An 18,580-nucleotide genomic window follows, 5' to 3' on the forward strand; every position below is an offset into this window, starting at 1 on the left:
CCAACGGCAAACAACCAATGAGATTAAAGAATTTTACATGAAGGCGAGATAATATATTTTGTCACGCATCTTTTCTGTCGATTCTTCATGAATCAGTTGCCATGTAAACATTGTCGCTGATTTTAATATTTAATACATATAACGCATATATACCATACTTTCGTTATAGCACTGGGACCACATTGCACAAACCAATTTAGTAATAACATATTTCATCCAATTGCAAAAAACCCCCACCCTAAATACAATGTGGAGCTATTGATTTCTATAGCCCCTATAGTTGAGGGCAAGCGCTCTACACAATAACGATGTAGATATAGTTTGGATGTTTGGGAATAACTTGCCAGTCGCATCACAACATGGAAATTGCACTGTGTCTGCTTTACATTGTTGTATTAGGTAAGAAATCGATTATTGTTGATATCAAAATTATCTCTTTTAAACTTAATTTATAAGAATTATATAGCTCACTGTTATTGTCGGTGTCTCTGTATCTCACTATCTCTGTCTCTTCCCTATCATTGTCTCTCTGTCTCTATATCTGTATCTCACTAACTCTGTCTTCCGTGTCATTATCTCTGTCTGTATATCTGTATCTCACTATCTCTGTATCTCACTATCTCTGTCTCTTCCCTGTCATTGTCTCTTTCTATATCTGTATCTCACTGTAGGGTTACTCGGTCACTGCAGAAGTGAACTTTTACTGATACGGAGTTTTGACATTTTTACTGATTAGAATCAAAATGAAGATGGTGTTTGAAGAATACCCCCCCCCCAAAAAAAAAACAACAAAAAAAACAACAACAAAAAACACACACACAAAAAAAACCCCAGAAAAGGAAACCTAAAACTTATATTAACAATGAAGTCTAAAAAGAAACCAATGTTATACACATAAAAGATAACAGTTTAAAATAATTTATACATCTATCTATCTATCTATCTATCTATCTATCTATCTATCTATCTATATATATATTATATATTTATTTATATTACATTCGTCTACTAACACGAAGAGTGCATTAATTGAATATATTTATGAAAATGAGATTTCCTGATTATTATGAGTGTAAAATATTTAAAAAAATGCTAATGTATATATTGTATTTAGAAGTAGATTCCGCAATTATGACAGAAATATCTTATTGATGACTAAATTTGAATATAATAAATATTTAAAGAGCTACGGACCTTATTACGATATGGATACAGAATCGTGTAGATTTAGAATGGTAAGATTTAGAGTGTTATGGACTTTTTCGATGTTTCTCTCATGGTGTTTGTGTATATGCGAAGCAATGAGCAAAAATATGGGTTTCACACATCACGAGTTGACTTAAAAATCATATTCTAAAAAACACCTTGAAATGGTCTATTCCTAATTTTTGACAATTTGACAATATCTTTCGCTTTTTATCAATATCGAAAACACGTAACGCCATTGATATATTTGTTCCGATGGGACTTTTCCAGAAAATGTACTTGACCATACACACACACACATACAGTGAATCTCTTCTAAACCGGACACCCTAGGGACTAATTAAAATTTCGGTTTTAAGAGTAATCCGGTTTAGAGAGGGAGAGGGAGAGGGAGAGAGTTGGAGAGGGAGAGAGTTGGAGAGCGAGAGAGATATATCCCGTATCAAGCGAACCCTTTACCACTGGGCTACGTCCCGCAACCCATATTAACGACAAATGCAAACATATCATGTAAACACATATTTGTATTACTGTAACACCGAAATTGTTGTGTGTATAATTCAGAATTATATCAATAAATGTTTTAAAGGCTTACGATACAAATATTTCTACCACTCAAAATGTGCTAAATTTTTCACCTATTTATTCTACAGGCATACCTAAACCCATATCTGGGGAACAATGGGGCGTCACCGGGCTAGATTTTGTTTCACACATCTTAGACGTCGTGTAAAATTCAATTTTGACTAAATCTATTCCTATTAAAACGTTTTTCAAATGAAATACATGTCAAATTCAATGTATATGTGTGCATTATAGAAATTATTTGGTACAACGTAATATCCATTAACGTTAGTATGTTCTTGACAAAAAGTTGGGAGTTATTTCAATATATTTAAATTACAATTTCATATTTTATTAGCACATTTTGGCTTATATAAAAAAAAATTCACCTCTCAAAAATTCCCACAAATCTGGTATAAAGACTACTATCATGTCTACTTACTAAATATTAAATAAAAAAGATAGGTCACCGGCCTATTTAAAAATAGTTCAAAACATATATCCCTACCCCTTACTATTTTCTAACGTTGTGTAAAGCACAATCCAATAACACTGTCTTGTCTAACTATCAATATTTCTAACAATAATAGAATGTATATAACTCTATACATAGATCAGAAAGCATCTTATAACACATTTGTATGTCAGGTGCGGAACCAAGGGGTGATGTTGGGTATGTTCCCCCCCTCCTAAAAATCCATGTATAGCACATGAATATAATGCATTTGTTGGAATTTAGTGGGGTAAAATCTAATATCTTGTTCAGCTTGATATTTCTGTGTAAAATTATGTTAGAATAATTCTAGCGGTAAGATACTGACGAACACGTGTTCTAGTTGTAAGATATTGACGAACACGTGTTCTAGTGGTGAGATATTGACGAACACGTGTTCTAGTGGTACGATATTGACGAACACGTGTTTTAGGTGTAAGATATTGACGAACACGTGTTCTAGTGGTGATATATTGACGAACACGTGGTCTAGTGGTGATATATTGACGAACACGTGGTCTAGTGGTACGATATTGACGAACACGTGCTCTATAGGTGAGATATTGACGAACACGTGTTCTAGTGGTACGTTATTGACGAACACGTGTTTTAGGTGTAAGATATTGACAAACACGTGTTCTAGTGGTGATATATTGACGAACACGTGTTCTAGGTGTAATATATTGACGAACACGTGTTCTAGGTGTAAGATATTGACGAACACGTGTTCTAGGTGTAAGATATTGACGAACACGTGTTCTAGGTGAGATATTGACGAACACGTGTTCTAGGTGTAAGATATTGACGAACACGTGTTCTAGTGGTAAGATATTGACGAACACGTGTTCTAGGTGTAAAATATTGACGAACACGTGTTCTAGGTGTAAGATATTGACGAACACGTGTTCTAGTGGTAAGATATTGAACACGTGTTCTAGGTGTAAGATATTGACGAACACGTGTTCTAGGTGTAAAATATTGACGAACGCGTGTTCTAGTGGTACGATATTGACGAACGCGTGTTCTAGTGGTACGTTATTGACGAACGCGTGTTCTAGGTGTAAGATATTGACGAACACGTGTTCTAGTGGTGAGATATTGACGAACACGTGTCCTAGTGGTACGATATTGACGAACACGTGTTCTTGGTGTAAGATATTGACGAACACATGTTCTAGTGGTGAGATATTGACGAACACGTGTTCTAGGTGTAATATATTGACGAACACGTGTTCTAGTGGTGAGATATTAACGAACACGTGTTCTAGTGGTACGATATTGACGAACACGTGTTCTAGGTGTAAGATATTAACGAACACGTGTTCTAGTGGTGAGATATTGACGAACACGTGTTCTAGGTGTAAGATATTGACGAACGCGTGTTCTAGTGGTACGATATTGACCAACACGGGTTCTAGCTGTAAGATATTGACGAACACGTTTCTAGGTGTAAGATATTGACGAACGCGTGTTCTAGGTGTAAGATATTGACGAACGCGTATTTTAGTGGTACGATATTGACGAACACGTGTTCTGGGTGTAAGATATTGACGAACACCTGATAATGTTACACAATCCTGGCGAGAGGAAATAACGCTGTTTTCTGGTGTTAACATAATAGTGATGCGTCTGAAACCCTATATATACTGAACAAAAAAAGAAACATATAGCATTTGTTGTGTTAAAGAATTCATTGTGTAATGAAATTATATAGGTAGTATTAACCTTTGGCTGTATTATCAGGATTCATGAATTTTATCGATTATTTTTGCACTGTTAATCGTCGACAACGTGAAATTCAATTTGCACGTGCATGCATGGTTCGACATGTCCCGTGTAGTATTCGGTCAATTTGTTTTACTTGTCTTACTGACATTGTTGTCAAGTGAACGAAAACGCTTCAAAATTTGTAAAAAAATTAACGTTTTTTACATTGTAGCATTTTTAGTATGCCAAGAATACCCAATAATTTACGCGAACGGGCGATTGGCATGCTTGATGCTGGCATGTCGACAGAAGACGTTGCAAGGCATGTTGGGAGTTCTAGTCGAGCGATACGAAATCTTCGCGTAAGATTTCGAACGACCGGAAGCACCAACGACTTGCCACGTCGTGGACGTCCGCGTGTTACAACGCGTGGTCAAGACCGCTATATCATGAACACGCATTTGCGCAATCGATTCTAAACTGCCACTGCTACTGCTGCACACACACCTGGGCTTCATAATAACCGAATCAGTGGGCAAACTATTCGTAATCGTCTGCGGGAGAACGGTTTACATGCACGACGTCCTTACATCGGATGCGTTTTAACGCAACGTCATCGTCTAAATCGGGCACGTGTACACACTCGTTGGATACGGCGACGCTGGAATACCGTTCTTTTTTCGGATGAATCCAGATTTTGTTTACAACGTGGTGATGGCAGAGTGCGCGTCTACCGTAGGAGAAATGAACGCTATGCTGACTGTTGTGTTCTTGAACGAGATCGTTTCGGGGGTGGGGGTTCTGTCATGGTCTGGGCAGCCATTGCCCATGGTTATCGTTCACCACTAGTCGTCATTGATGGCAATTTAAATGCTCAACGTTATCGCGATGACATTCTCACTCATCACGTCATTCCTCTGTTCCATAACAACGCCGACATCTCGATTTTTCAGCATGATAATGCCACCTCTCATACAGCTAGAGACACTGTAACTTTTCTTAGGACAAATAACATTGATTTCATTAATGACTGGCCCGCTAAAAGTCCTGATCTCAACCCCATCGAGCATGTCTGGGATAGTCTGGACAGACGATTGAGGCGTCGTCCCAACCCACCCGCTAACGTCAACGAACTTCGTCAAGCGCTCATTGAGGAATGGAACAATATTCCACAGGCAGAAATCAACCATTTAGTCAATTCTATGCGCCTGCGATGCACTGCAATGGTCAATTCAAGAGGTGGTCATACCCGTTATTAAGTGGGGTTTTTTTTGTAACCCCTACCACACTTGGGAAAAATTTCTCCCAGTTTCTGTTAACCTATGGCCATGATTTTTGCACCAAACGATGCATCATGGAACACTCTTTAAACGCATATATAACAATTATTTCCCCGGTTTGTTTTCATCAAGTTATGTTCAAGCAAAGTTAGCGGAAGTTTCTTATTTTGTTCAGTATAGCTGTTTGGTAGTAATGCAGATTCCGGCAAATTCGGGCAAAAGGCAGCCTGCTCCCCCTTCCCCCCCTCCCTAGAAAACACAGCCCGTACGCCGATGGGTTTAGTGGTATAATAATGTTTCATTAAATTGTGTATCATACACCATTGCCAAAGTAACACTATTAAAGTGAAAATGTAACCATCAATAGACTATGTAATAAATTGGTTTTATACCAGCGAATACCTGATGTCATCAGTGTTTTTACAGTGATTCATGAGTGCATGCCAGCACAACTATATGTATTCCATTGAGCTCTATCCTTTGCAAGTTTGGATTTTCAAAGCTAGTCATGGGAGTGACAGACCGCCTATAGGCGGAGCAGGAGGGATGGAACATCTTGCTATGGATCTCCTAGTGCAGTGGTGGGCCTCCTACGGCGAACAGCTGATGGTGGACCACAGAAGCAATCACGACCTTGCCTAACACCCTTTCGACTGCCGTGTGCAGATATACGATTTTGTTATTGGAATATAATTTTGTCGTTCAGATTCTATTTTTTTTTATATTCTTTATTTTGCATGGGGCAGGGTGGATGTTAGTGTTGAAAAACACCCAGCATCAAAAGAATTACTAGTATATATGTAAATCGATGTTTGAAAAATGAGAAACGACCTACCTGAAATGTTAGCAAACATCCGTCATGCGCACAATTCATTTCCTAGTGACCTGATGACACTTCGAATTATCAGGTTGGGGTTATCAGGTCAATAGGAAGCATGGTTGCATGATACAAAAAAAATCAAGTTAATACGTATTGATATCGCGGTTATTTGGCTCGGTTCGAGAACGGTATAACCTGTTCGCTGAAGCTCGCCAGTTACACCGTTATCAAAACCTCGCCAAATAACCACGACATCAATACGTAAGTAACCTAATATTCTATATTTATATGCACTTTCCAACAGACAGGACAGCACTGACCACTTATTAAAGCATGAATAACTTTTCATAAAGTACCCACACGTAAGCAAAGAAGGGAAGGAATTAACTTGGATTGTCTTCGTTAGAATATGAATATCTCTATTACCAGTGCATTTCTGGATATTTTGTAATGTTTTGTAGTATCTCGATATCGATTTTCGTACGTACGAATATATTATTTCTTCCAACGGCCAAACTAAAATTGAAATAATTTGACCAAAAGTCATTCCAAACGTATTTATCTGTACAAATGATTTGTGTAAAAAAACCCACCCCAACAACTTGTTAAGCTAATATAGCGTTTTAAAAATCAGAAAACCTCCAGGATGTGTGTTTATTTTATTTTGTTTTGTTGGCGGGGAGACAAACGGAAGTCTTTCTGACGCTGAAAACTGAGAATAGAGCCTTTAAAGACCGTCATCAGTTGTTCGCGTAAATTGTTGAAGAAAAACAAACCTAATTATAGACTAAGCTGTAATTGTATTCATATAGAGACCTTTAACGGACTATCAGAGTTCCGTAGGGAACGTTCTACTGTGGAGCGGGAGTTAGTTCAGTCGGTTGAGTGCTCGCTTGGGGTGCTTGCGTCGGAGGATCGAACAACCACGGTGGATCTATTCAGCCGATTCGTCTTTGTTCCGTTCCAGCCAGTGCACCACAACTGAACAAAGGCCGTGGTATGTGCTTTCCTGTCTGTGGGAAAGTGCATATAAACGATCCCTTTCTGCATCAGGAAAATGTAGCGGGTTTCCTCTGATAACTACGAGTCGATGGTTAATTAATTAATGTGCGCCAGTGGTGTCGTTAAACAAAACAAAATTTAGTTTTCCTTTTTATTTTCTAAAATCATTTCATACTTGAGCTCCAGTGTCAAACTGCAGTCCATCTAGCCCGAGTACTCTGACTGTAACTTGTAAGAGAGATAGACGGACATTTGGATAGTTGTTAAAAACTCTGTAAGATAGTTTTTAACAACTGTCCAAATGTCCGTCTAGCTCTCTTACAGAGATTTTAAGAACTGTCTCCAAATGTCCGACTAGCTCTCTTACAGTAAGAGTACTCGGGCTACAGTCCATAAACCACATCATATATTTCATGGTTCGTCTGATAATTCGATTGTTTTTAATTTCCAATGCTTGTTCTTTAGGTGTCAGAGTTCAGTAGAACATCATCAGCAAACACATTTCTTATTTCTGGTGTTACACGTTTTCGTCAGTCATACTAGACGGGCGTTATGCTATGCTCCTCTCTTTCAAGTTGTTCGCTGAGATTATTCTTAATCTTAGGTCCATCAGCTAGGAATCAGCTTTTATTATCCATATAGTTCAAGATATTCAGGGAAATATGACCAGTATGATCCACGTGTGTCATAATGATTTCACGAGCACAACGAATGACTAATGTCGTGAAGCGACGTTCTAACTTAATGCAAATGCTTAGTGTAAACGCTTATCAACATGACGTCATTTCGGAAAATGACGTCGTTTTGTGGTTTCTTTTTAGTTACGTTTGAAACGTTTTGACATGGTCCTAGCTTGTTACTTATGAACATAATATTTGGAATAATGTGGATAATAAAGAAATTATTACACTTGCGTGTGAATCGTACTGATTTTACGAAACTCGTGTCAGGAGTCATGTATTATCCTCGCTCTCGCTCGGGTAATACAATAATCCTGACACTCATTTCGTAAAATCAGTACGACACACAAGCTCGTATAATAATATCTATATGTGCAACCTGTAGTCGTATGTCGTATGTAATCTTATATGCAGCTGAAGTCTGACCAACGTTCAAATTTGTCATTTGAAATTGAAAAAAAAAAATATATATGTGTGTGTGTGTGTGTGTGTGTACATGCATGCAATGAATGAATGTATGTTTAACGACACCCCAGCACGAAAAATACACATTGGCTATTGGGTGTGTATGTGTGTGTGTATATGTATATGTAGGGTGACTGTGAAAAAGTAACAGAAAAAGTCACAATTTAGTATAGGCAAAAAAATCACAGGAAAAATCTCACAATTTTTATATATCAAAATGTATGAGTTCGCAGATTATTGAATTAAAGAAATTTGTAGAGTTGGTTTCTTGTTCCTGGGCTGTCAGGATTGGACTGAACTGCGGTTGGACACGGTGGGGGATGGGGGTGATGGGATGCCGGGAGTTAGGGCATTCTTTGGGGCTATATGCGTAGGCGGTTCGGCCTTAGGTTTTGAGTAGGGCCGGCCTCCCCTGCCTCCCGACCCTCACCTGGTCACACCAATGTTTAAAATATGGCTGGCAGCCCCTTTCCTCTTAACCTCCCATGGGCTTAATGAATATTGTTTAAGAATTATTATTAATATTAGACCAGCCCATCTAAATTTGCGCCGAAAATATATTATATTAATAATTTATATAGGATAGTAATGTTGATAAGTTTCTTTAAGGGCGCAGCCAAACCCCAATTTCCCCCTTTTTATACTTTTGGCGTTAATTTTCAAAATTAACTGGTAACTTAAAGCCATTCCTAATATAAATAATTTACAATAGGAAGCCCTTTTTAAATCTACCCTAATCACTAAGCTGGACCAAGGCACCACTCCTGCACAATATGAAGCCACTGTTTAATCTAGCCTAATTAACCCTAATCAATAAGTGTAACAAGTCACCGTCCCCGCACAATATGAAGCCTCTTCCTTTAATCAAGCCAAACCGGCGTCACTTGAAAAGTGACGCCAAAGGGTTGTAATAGTTTAATCGCTGGTGCCACTAGGGGAGTGGCGCAAAAAATCCAGCGATGGTTAATTTAATATTTACTTTTAAGTATCAAGCCTGCCAGAAGGAGAGAAGTGAACGCGGCCGATCCATGGAAAAACAGGCGACTCCTCAGTTGTCTTCTAAAACAACATGATTAGGTCATTTAGAAGACGCGGCGAACACTTCAATCTATAATACCTAGGGCAGTAGACGAGGTAATATTAACCAAGCCACTACCAAAGGCACAGACCAGACACCTGCCCTATTAAATTACATTTTTTTTATTTTTATTAAAAATATAAAATAATGATTAAAATATGGATAAAATATACATAAACATAAACCTATCAAATTAATTTACAAAAAAAACAAAAAACAAAAACAAATAGTAATAGTAATATAATTTTAAAAAAAAAAAAAAAAAAAAAGGGAAAAAAAAAGGGGAAAAAACAACAAAAAAACAACAACCATAAAACCACACAACCAAAACCAAAATTAAAAAACACACATATTTATAACATGCAATTTTCCGGAAGGGGGAGGGGATTACTGCTAGATAAGCCCCCACCCAATACCGAGCAATACACACTTGCATACCACAAACATATAACATATATACACAGCTAAAGGAAATGTCCCCATCCAGCCACCATAAACGTTTGGTAGAGCTGGTAGAGACATATAAATTGATTAAAAAGATTAAATGTTAAACAATATCTTTAATTATTAAAAAGCGATTAACCTGGCCAAAAACATTTTGACATAGCTGGTAGAATCGCACGGACTGCCCAGCCCCGGGGACATAGACAACCACCTATAAACAAAGATTAGATTAATAAAATAATTTTTTTTTGTTAAAATAATTAACACAGAACGAGAGACGCGGCCAATCGATAGCTGTAGCCAGCATTAACAGAGATGTTACCTTGGTCTGACCTCTGACGTCACAGCTAGCGACACAAGGTAGGCCGTGTAAATATCGATCGGTGTGTGCACAAAAATAAATAAATAATAATAATAATAATGATAAGGGGCAGACCGCCGAGGTAGGATTAGCATATTTTTCAGCCAACGGATGGTTACGGCTTCGGCTCAATAAACTGACTCGTTGATTAATTAATTAATGTAAATAATTATTCCATCTATGCATCGAGGAGTAACATTGTTCTCTTCAGTAGACCGATTCGCATGAAGTAATCCGTCTGGGTCTTTCTTGGTGCAGTCAGTAGTCAACGAAAGAAGAACAATGCAATCATATAAACAAAAGAAACTAAGCTGATGTTATATATATATATATATATATATATATATATATATATATATATATATATATATATATATATATAATTCAGTGGACTACTAGTATGTGACTTATCTCCCTTTCTTTCATTGGTCTATTTATCAGACGACCGTCAACTCAATCCAACTCGCCCCAAAATCAATTCACCCCAGCGTTTGGACAACTCGCCCCAAACTTTACTGTCCGTAAATAATTGTGACAAAATTAAAAATGGACGTCAACAACTTTGGTGTCATTTTATTTATTAATATTAGAGCGAAACTCCGCTTTTACGACGACTTATTAAATTGTTTTATATTGGTGACATCCTAATATCGGATAAATAATAATCTATTACAATGAACTGTGAAGCCTATTTTAACGACGTTTGTGAGTTTGTCCCTTATTTCTTTAAAGGAATGATCAGGCAAGGCTTTTGGACTCCGACTGATATGCATATTCAGCAATATTGAACGCACATTATTGCTTAAAATATTAGTTATCTTAATTAATAAAATGGTAATGATATGAGTTGAATAAACAGTGTGGGGCGAGTTAACCAACCGTTGGGGCGAGTTGGTTTTGGGGCGAGTTGACGGAGTACATTGGTATTGGAAGTGGAGCAGCGCGTGTCGTGCGGCTACAACAATTAAAATAACTGTTTTTCATGGAAACCGAGGGTGGGGGGATGAACGTTGCCTGGTGCGCGGTGGGTCTAGGGTAAAGCACCTGCCTGATACACGATCGGTCTAGGATCGATCCCCATCGGTGCGCCATTGGGTTATTTGTAGTTCCAGCCAGTGCAACTTCACTGGTATATCAAAGGCTGTGGTATGTGCTATCTTGTTTGTGGGATGGTGCATATAAAAAATAATCCTTGCTACTAACTGAGAAATATAGCGGGTTTTCTCTCTAAGACTATATGTCAAAATTACACCAAATGTTCGACATCCAATAGCCGATGATTAATAAATGAATGAATGAATGTATGAATGCATGAATGAATAAATGAATGTATGAATGAATGAATGCATGAATGAATGTTTAACGACATCCCAGGAGGAAAAATGCATCGGCTATTGGGTGTTAAACTTATGGTAAATGCAAACAGTAAGTGATGACCAACATCAATATAAAAATTCAACAGTTAAATTAAAACAGTGTAAAGAACTGTGCAAAAACACAACCGATGATTTCTAAATCAATGTGCTCTAGTGGTATCGTTAAATATATAAAACAAACTTTATTTTGTATCCAGGGAGACCATCCGCACTGAAATGCATGCTATGCGTGCGTTTATATACCGCATAAGGCCAGCCTCGATGGAATAACCGGCCGTTTGCTAAACCAATGTTATTTAATTATTTTAACAAAAATAATCATAGTTCAATTATGATATTATAACCTTTGAAACCATAGGATAAAACAAATCCATTCATTGCAAACTTGAGTATGATATTTATTGTATTATAACAAACCATTCAATCAGTTTATCGAAATAACGGTTTGAGCGCTTTTTAAATTACGATACAAATATGTCACAAATATAGCAAGACGACTAAAGTTGTATACTAACCGGCCGCGAGCAACGCGAGCGATTATTTTAAAAATCATTGATTTCAATTGATGTATGCTATCTGGACGCGTGCGACGCCCCAACTGATGTCGCCATGGGTGCAAACCAATTTATATAGATTATAGAAAATTGAACTTTGTTATAACATGCAAATGATGTGTCATCAACAAAACAATTTTTAAAATTTATTTTCTAACGACACCACTAGAGCACATTGATTTATTAATCATCGGCTATTGGATGTCAAACATTTTGGCAATTTTGACATATTATAGTCTTAGAAAGGAAACATGTTTTTCCATTAGTAGCAAGGGATGTTTTATATGCACCATCTATAGACATGATAGCACATGCCACGGTTTTTCATATACCAGTCGTGGTGCACTGTCTGAAACGAGAATTAGCCCAATGGGCCCTCCGACGGGGTTAACAAGTGATCATCAAATGTGAGAGAAACAACGGATATATCTTCCGGAGTCCAGTGTAAGTTATGACAATAAATAAAAGGTTCAATGCATTAGTCACGATTTTTGTTGGGTGGGTTGTATTTTGTTCTCTCTTTTTTTTCCCCCATTCAAATGCAGATGTAAAATGTAGGTGTATCCATATATACACACCTACACTTGATTGACCTATAAATCAGCCCTGATTGACCCTATGAAACACCCCCTGATTGACCCTATAAATCAGCCCTAACTGACTATAAATCACCCCTGATTGACCCTATGGTATGAGGGTTGAAATAAAGACGCCCAGAGACGCGTTTCAGAACGATTTAACGGTGTTTATTATGGATGGTTAATTTTGTATTTCTTTTTCAAGAATTAGATAGGGCACTTCAAACCGGCAGCGGGTGGGGGGTGGGTGGGGGGTGGGTGGGGGGGGGGGGGGGGGGTGGGGTGGGGGGTGGGGGTTACAGTATCCACGTTCGGTACTTCATGGGTAACGACCAGTTGCCATCTAAACATTGTTACGGATCACTGTTTTGTATTTAATATGTACAACACAATTGTACCACCCCTTAGCACAAAGACCAAAGACCCCCCCCCCCCCCCCCCCCGAAACAAAGGAATAAAGAAATTATTTAAAAACACGTCTGGTTAACACCAATGGGTAATACGACGCACTTGATAATAATAATAGCGAAAATCCGGCTAGAAACTAAATAATAAATTAAATGACTCAATACGTTGTTGTAGTAGGCCCTACAGTGTCGTGGACAACCGTCCTATAAACTAATGACACAAATACAGTTTCCACACTTGAGAATAATATTCCTGTCAGATCACACTATGGAGGTTTTGCTTTTTGTGTTTTACCTTCTTGCTCTAGGTAAGAAACCAATTATTGTTGATATTCATAGTATCAGACTTTTATTTCTCAAATTTGACGTGACGCCCATCGGGTTGACTTTGGACCCTTTAGCGTCATTTTACAAAACAATCTGTTTCATTACAAAAGTTAGAATTTAAGAGGGTAACACATGTACTTGTATCTGTTCAAATTAATATACTCATATTTATTTTACATTATGAAACGTTATAGAAGGGGTGTTACCTTTCGTTTTCAAAATATATCTTTATTTAATAATAAACAATGCAAAATATTTACATTCTTACTGGGAAATGTTTACTCAAAAATTGGGAATAAAAAACGACACAGCCTTTGGGGAATGGTGCCAATTATTGGAGTGTAGAAACCTATTGTCCGAACGAAATTGTTAACAACTACGAAAAATTACTCTCCTACCTTTAATTGCCGTTAGATTTCCTCCAAAGTTTATCCAGACACAAATCTTGAAAAAACCATTACAATGACACAGATACCACATAGCAGATGCTAACCATGTCATCTATATCGACTTCGCTGAGAGCGCATAGGGAAAAAAGCACGTAATTTTTTATCAGCTGCCATTTTGACTTTTTATGGAATATTCTTCAAGAGGGGTGAAAGGATAGGACTTAATCTAACAACGTCATAACATGTTATGATATAAAAGCAAACGTGATGACGTCATATTTTTTTTTTTTTTGTAATTATTATTATTATTATTTTAATGATACCACTAGAGATCATCGATTTCATATTAATTGTGTCACATACTTTGGAGGCTTTCACCCCTCTTGAAGAGTATTCCATAAACAAGCAACATGGCAGACGGCAGAAAACTGCATGTATTTTTCCCTATGCAATCTCAGCAAAGACAATTTCGGCGACATCGTTGCAGTCTCGTGTGTGGAATCTGTATATTTGTAGTGGCTTTTTTTGCAATTTGTGTCTGGACAAGCTTTGGAGGAAATCTAACGGCAATTAAAGGTAGGAGAGTAATTTTTTGTAGTTGTTAACAATTTCGTTCGGACAATAGCTGATAAAACCCCGAGTATTCTTTTTTTAATTATCTATATTATGTGAATGGATGTTTAACGACACCCCAGTACAAATATACACATCGACTATTGGGTGTCAGATAAAAGTAAGTATATGAATATGATTATTTACATTAGGATCGAAAATTATATAACTATGTAAAACCACATTGTAAAGTGATATCGTGAAAACTACAATACATTACAAAAATCAAGGCAAGTATACTTTAAAATTTTGTATCAAAATGTTTTCCACCACATTTCTGTCACCATATATATCTTTTTTCGTCGGCTTCAGATGATTACACTCCACCAAAATGTGGCGTACAGTCAGCGTACACTATTTGAGGAGGGTTCTTCCTGAAAATAAAACAATGTGTCACATATGTATGGCCAATGCGGGCACGAAACAAGACGACCTCATCCTTCCTGTACCGCCTATAAGAGGACTGCCACTACCCTAGGACTGCCGTCACAGAATGGGGTCATCTGTGCAGCATCAGGGTTAGAATTAGCTGAGGGAACATATAGCTGAGTGAACATAGGCATGATCCCCACAAAATTAAGCTTGTTCGCAACCGCGTCGTTGCAATAATCTTCCCAAGACGAAAATATATATTGGTTAAAACAATATTTAAAATCACTGTATAGAACATCAACACTAGCATGGGGTAAATTCAAAGCAGATTTGGCAACAGAAGCTGCTTTTTCTTTGCCGACATGTCTTGGTTAGGCAAAATGTTAACATCTTTATTGGCAATGGAAGGAAGGAAGAAAATGTTTTATTTAACAATGCACTCAACACATTTTATTTACGGTTATATGGCGTCGGACATATGGTTAAGGACCACACAGATACTAAGAAAGGAAATCTGCTGTCACCACTTCATGGGCTACTCTTTTCGATTAGCAGCAAGGTATCTTTTATATGCACCATCCCACTGACAGGATAACACATACCACGGCCTGTGATATACCAATCGTGGTGCACTGGCTGGATCGAGAAATAGACAAATGGGCCCACCGATAGGGATCGATCCCAGACCGACCGTGTATTAAGCGTGCGCTTTATCACTAGTCCTACGTCCCGCCCAAAACAGATGAGATAATATGTTTTTATACATTGACTGATTATACATTTGTATATTTGTAGGACATGGATCAGACACAAATATTGCTTTATACAAGACAGCGCGTCAGTCGACTACTGCCGTAGGTGGTTTCGCCTCTAGGGCGGTTGATGGGGACACAAACTCAGATTATATGCATAGCAGCTGTATGCACACGAATGACGGATACGGCCAATGGTGGGAAGTGGATCTGTTCGGATTCTACGAGATAGAGCGAGTGGTCGTGTTCAACAGAGTGGATTGTTGTTGTGAGTAGATCGGACAAGAATAGTTTATTTTGTTTTACGACACCACTAGAGCGCATTAACTCCCAGGATTTTAGATTGGCGGGGGAACCAACTATTGAGAAACGGGGACAACTCACACTATGTATGTATGTACGTATGATTTTATAAACATTTAATACAGTAAAATAGAAAAAGAAAAAAGGTTCGATTGGAGGGGGGGGGGGGGGGGGGGGGGCATGGCCTCCCCCTTTGCTACGCTACTGACATCTCCCTCACCCACCCCCGCGCCCAGGAATTAATTTCGTTTTATTTAACGACCAAACTAAATGTCAAACATTTGATAAAACATTGGCGAATATCTTGTAGTTGTAGGACATTGGCGAATGTGTGTTCTACTGGTAAAACTTACACGAATGCGTGTTCTAATAGTAAGACATTGGCTAATGCGTGTTCCAGTGGTAAGGCAATGGCGAATGCGTGTTCTAGTGAAAAAAAAGAAGGCGAACGGGTATTTTCGTAGAAAGACATAGGCGAATGCGTGTTCTTGTGATAATGCATTGGCGAGTTAGTGTTCTTGTGGTCGAATGCGTGTTCTAGTTGTAAGACAATGGCGAATTCGTGTTCTTGTGGTAAGACATTGGCGAATGCGTGTTCTAGTAGTAAGACATAGGCGAATGCGTGTTCTAGTGACAAGACATTGGCGAATGCGTGTTCTAGTTGTGACACATAGGCGAATTGGTGATCTAGTGGATAAACATAGGCGAATGCGTGTTCTAGTTGTAAAACATAGTCGAATACGTGTTCGTGTGGTAATGTGTGTTCTATTGGTAAGATATAGGCGAACGCGTGTTCTAGTAGTAAGATATTAACAAACGCGTGTTGTAGTGATAAGATATTAACAAACGCGTGTTCTAGTGATAAGATATTGACGAACGCGTGTTCTAGTGGTAAGATATTGACGAACGCGTGTTCTAGTGATAATATATTGACGAACGTGTGTTCTAGTGGTAAGATATTGACGAACGAGTTTTCTAGTGATAAGATATTGACGAACGCGTGTTCTAGTGATACGATATTGACGAACGCGTGTTCTTGTGGTAAGATATTGACGAACGCGTGTTCTAGTGGTAAGATATTGACGAACGCGTGTTCTTGTGGTAAGATATTGACGAACGCGTGTTCTTGTGGTAAGATATTGACGAACGCGTGTTCTAGTGATAAGATATTGACGAACGCGTGTTCTTGTGGTAAGATATTGACAAACGCGTGTTCTTGTGGTAATATATTGACGAACGCGTGTTCTAGTGATAAGATATTGACGAACGCGTGTTCTTGTGGTAAGATATTGACAAACGCGTGTTCTTGTGGTAAGATATTGACAAACGCGTGTTCTTGTGGTAAGATATTGACAAACGCGTGTTCTTGTGGTAAGATATTGACGAACGCGTGTTCTTGTGGTAAGATATTGACGAACGCGTGTTCTAGTGATAAGATATTGACGAACGCGTGTTCTTGTGGTAAGATATTGACAAACGCGTGTTCAAGCGGTAAGACGCTGTATAATTGTAGTCCTTAAACACGATTATGTTGCGCAAACCTGATGTGAGCAAATGATCTTATTTTCTGATGTGAAAACAACACAACACTTTGAACGGAATCTAGAGCACGTAAGACACTTTTTTTTAATTCTTCAAGTTATTTTGTACACACAACATTTCGATATTTATTTGTTAAACTACCGTTTTCTACCGTATACGACTGTGAAAGGGAGGGGGCTGGATTTAGTTCAGCCTGAGATGCTTGCGTCGCAGAATCGAATCACCTCGGTGGATCCATTCAACTGATTTGTTTTCTCTTTCCATCCGGTGCACCACAACTGGTGAAAAGCGGGTTACCTCTGATGACTACGAGTCAGAATTACCAAATATTTAACATACAATATCCGATGATTAATTAATCAATATGCTCTAGTGGTATCGATAAACAAAACAAACTTTTTGAAGGAGAGAGAGAGAGAGACTACAATACTAAATAAGCATACGGTTGCAGTCGGAGTATTTAAAAAAACAAATACCAAAATGTTGGAGGAAAAACATTTCTCGAAGAAATAAGATCGTGCATTGATTTTGATCCTACGAATAAAAACCATGTGTTGTGCTGAAATGTACTGTAGGTTTTGAGTAGCGTCTCAGTCATATAGCGTTATTTACATTAAATGCATAATATGCACTATTATTAAAGTAACACATCTATTAAAATGAAATGTAATAAATTGGTTGAATAGCCTAATTTTTTATTTTTTTTTATTTATTTTTGTAGCTGACAGATTAAAGAATTTCACCATCAAAGTGTTTGTGAACGACCCACTTAAGTTCGTGAACGAGAAACCACTTTTGTGTGGCAAACATCCTGGAGTAGTTGGTATCTCTGTCACTATCAACTGCCCGACTGGTGTACGGGGACGTTTTCTCAGGATAACTAACTACAAAATGGGCAACCCTCTCTGCATGTGTGAAGTACAAGTGTACGGAGATGCAGCACCTAAATCAAGTATGTGACAGTCTTGCCCACTGGACTGAATTAGCCAGCTTTTGCACGGTGCCAGATTAATAGAATATATCACCATTGTCAAGGGATAAAAATGTTTTTTTTGTAAATAATTTGAAATTACTTTCAACTCAAAGTAAAGTTTGTTTTATTTAACGACGCCACTAGAGCACATTGATTTTTTTATCTTATCGTCGGCTATTGGACGTCAAACATATGGTCATTCTGACACTGTTTTTTTTAGAGGAAACCAGCTGTCGCCACATAGGCTACTCTTTTACGACAGGCAGCAAGGGATCTTTTATTTGTGCTTCCCACA

The 18,580-nt window shown here is 38.0% G+C and overlaps 1 protein-coding gene across 1 annotated transcript; it reads left to right on the forward strand.

Moving 5' to 3' along the window:
• Positions 1-246: 246 nt before the first annotated feature.
• On the forward strand, positions 247-18,272 carry LOC121381491 (fucolectin-like). Its single transcript, XM_041510811.1, has 3 exons — positions 247-399; positions 15,511-15,735; positions 18,034-18,272. The coding sequence occupies exons 1-3, from the start codon at positions 360-362 to the stop codon at positions 18,270-18,272; spliced, it is 504 nt and encodes a 167-aa protein (XP_041366745.1). The 5' UTR covers positions 247-359.
• Positions 18,273-18,580: the final 308 nt, after the last annotated feature.

This window comes from Gigantopelta aegis, chromosome 9 (assembly GCF_016097555.1).
Source record: "Gigantopelta aegis isolate Gae_Host chromosome 9, Gae_host_genome, whole genome shotgun sequence".
NCBI classification, from domain to species: domain Eukaryota; kingdom Metazoa; phylum Mollusca; class Gastropoda; order Neomphalida; family Peltospiridae; genus Gigantopelta; species Gigantopelta aegis.